This window comes from Meleagris gallopavo, chromosome 9, assembly GCF_000146605.3.
Source record: "Meleagris gallopavo isolate NT-WF06-2002-E0010 breed Aviagen turkey brand Nicholas breeding stock chromosome 9, Turkey_5.1, whole genome shotgun sequence".
Classification (NCBI taxonomy): Eukaryota; Metazoa; Chordata; class Aves; order Galliformes; family Phasianidae; genus Meleagris; species Meleagris gallopavo.
In genome coordinates this window covers 11,751,717-11,754,573 of record NC_015019.2, presented here as the reverse complement: position 1 = coordinate 11,754,573, position 2,857 = coordinate 11,751,717, and the positions used below count along the sequence as shown (strand labels likewise).

Below are 2,857 nucleotides of genomic sequence, written 5' to 3'. Positions count from 1 at the left end.
CATCCAGAAACTGAAACAAATTTCAAATATATTTCTCTATGTATTATTTTCTATTTACAACTGTTAGATGCACCTAGGTTGATCCTTGTTTGATTGTTTTGGAGAGGGTAGGGAGGCGAAAGTCTTGAATTTAGATCCTCTGTTCTAGTGTCTAGGTCAAGGGGTAATGCATGTCATTTACCTAGGGAGGAGGGTATTTTTGTTGGTTGTTTTTTTTTTTCCTATGTATATATATAGTTTCAGCCAGAGAAATACCGTAAACATGTAAGTTTGTTACAACTCTCTCATTTCTGCGTATGGAATGGTAAGTGGGTTCCTCCTGTCTGGCATTGAAATGAAAGTCTGTATCAGATGCTCAGTCAAAATCACCCCGATCTGACAGCATCTGTGCTGCTTCCAGCACTTTCAGACACAGCGAGGCAGCCCAGCCCTGCTCCCTATTGGGAAAGCCACGGTAGGTAGTAAAAGTGGGACCCAGTGCTGGTTCTTCTTTGCGATAATGCTCCATCTCTTGCAGCACCTTGGCAATTTGTGGAAGGGAAGGGCTTTCTTGAGCGCCATGTGAGAGCCAAGCCCCTCTTCCCTCTGGAACAAGCGGCTGCGGCTGCTCCGCCTGCCGCCCGGCTTCGGCAAGCGCTAGCGGCGCTCGTTTGTTTTGGCTTTCCACTTAAGAAGGAAGCTGCGAGTCCAACAAGTGGCCTTGTCAGATCGAGCGAGTCTTGAGTTATGATGCAAATAATGGTGTGGCGGTGGAGTTTCTTTTTTCCTAGCGCTGAATATTTAGGAAGCATCTTCTCATAAAAATTATGGATGTCTCATTCTCACTCTCTGAGGCACAAAACAGTAAATGAATAGGCTTAACTAATGTGCTTGTTACTTTTTTTTTTTCCCCTAAGCAATTAAAAAGGAAAAGGAATAAGTGAAATTTCCATCATGCTGACAACAGATTGTAATCTCTCTCTCTTTCTCTCTCTCTCTGCATCCCTCTCCAGCCATTCAGAAACAGTGACACATTTCAGTTAACTTCTGCGAACCGATTCCATTCACTTCTCTAAATAACCCATTCTGTTAAGCAAACATAATAACTGCTACGTGTTCAGTATGAAAATCCAAGTGTAAAAATGCAAAGATACAAAAGAGCATAGAAATTAGCTGTGTTACAAAATTTGGTTGCCTCCTATGCGGGATTCTCAGTGTTTTGCTGCTGCCTGTCACAGAGGAGCCACTCCTCCTCTCCAAAATGCCAACCTGGCATTGTTGCATTGATAGGTTTATAGGTGACTCTAAGGTGCTGAGATTATTTTTGTACTTAAAGAAAAAATACAGCTGCTGCCTTCTAACGTGCCCTGAAATAACCCAAGCTCCATGGAAAGACTAAAATCGCACTCTCTGCTTTTGCCATTTTCTGAAGTGATAAAAAAACATTTATCCGTGCTACTGGCCTGAGGTGCTTACATAGGGTATCAAATTCGAAAGAAAAATATAAATATCATGATCTATTATTTCGACTCACATTTTTAAGGGAGGTTGCAGAATAGCTCTGCAAAGTTTAAATTCATCTTCTAAACCTGGTTAAACAATCCCAATTGTCCTAGCGCACAATGGTTTGTTTTATGAGCTTAAACATAAGCTTTTGTGCTTGGAAACGAATGTACTTAAGGCTAAAATTGTAGGAAGTGTCTTTGAAAATACAGCTATGAATCTCCAGAGGGAGAAAAAGAGAGAGAAAGAGATCTGGAGAATTCAGCTAATCGCTCCAGAGCCCACTGACACTGATGCCATTGCAGTTCAGATTTAACTGGTTGGTGATTTGGATTAGGTCATGGGCATACGGCTGAACTGCTCAGGTCACATCTGTACCTTTCCTGAAAGGCAGTCCTCAACTCTTCTGCAGCTTTGGGTGCATTAAACACCAGGTAGATACTCCCAATTATTCTTCTGCTAATGGGTGCCTGCCACGCTTTGCCTGGGAGCTCAGTGCCGACGTGAAGCCGGCCGTCTGAAGTGCTACGGAGTCAAGCAGGCAGTGAGCGCGGGCATGGCCCTCGCTTCTGGGATCACTGCTGCACACAGCCATCGGTGGTTCGTTAGTGCAGTACTGTGTGGGCCTGACTGCGGCCAATGGGATGGGACCTTAGTTCCTGAAGAAAGAAAAGTGGCCATTTGTTGAAGCCTAATAGCCAATTTTCTCTAGCTGGGATGGGGGGCATGAAGCCGTCAGTTTTTAAGCTTTTATCTTTGCATGGAAAACAAAGATAGTGGGCTTTTCAGAGAGTTGAGTCTCAGCTTAAAAAGAGAATGAATCCAAATCAAAGATAACCCCACAGAACCAAATTAAATGCAAAAGAAATAAAAGCCCCCAATATTCTTTTCTCAGTCTTATCTGAGCGTGATCACATCACACTGAATTGAGAAAAAGACAGTGCTTAAAAAATGCAATAAGTTAACTGAGGAAAACCCATCTCTTGCTTCCTAAATAGCTGCTACCCCTTCTGCTTGTTTTCACCTGCCCGCAACAAAACAGTTAAAGCCAGAGAAATACTGCGCAGCAGAGCATGGTGCACAAGGGAGCACATCCAGACAGGCACGAGTCAGACCACAGAATGCAGGACAGGGACGGGAAAGGATCGATGCTCTTCACTGAAATGATAACTCTGGGACAGCCAAGGAAGGGATGGAGAGGGAGGGAGGGAGACGGAGCAGAGATCTCCCAGCACCCAAAAACAACAACCCCCCATAAATAAAATAAAACAAAATATACACCAACATAGTCCATGAGGAACTTCGATGAAGAATTCACACAAGCAAGAGAGCATTCTGGAATGCCAATGACGACTTCAATGAAAATGAAGACAAA

The 2,857-nt window shown here is 43.5% G+C and overlaps 1 protein-coding gene across 1 annotated transcript in view; it reads right to left on the bottom strand.

The window, feature by feature from the left end:
- Positions 1 to 209: 209 nt before the first annotated feature.
- Positions 210 to 2,857, bottom strand: part of ARHGEF9 (Cdc42 guanine nucleotide exchange factor 9) — a 121,773-nt gene continuing 119,125 nt past the window's right edge. Inside the window, exon 13 of the mRNA XM_010715344.3 lies at positions 210 to 828. Within this exon, the coding sequence (XP_010713646.2) occupies positions 822 to 828 (7 nt within the window). The 3' untranslated portion in view covers positions 210 to 821. The remainder of the gene's footprint in view (positions 829 to 2,857) is intronic.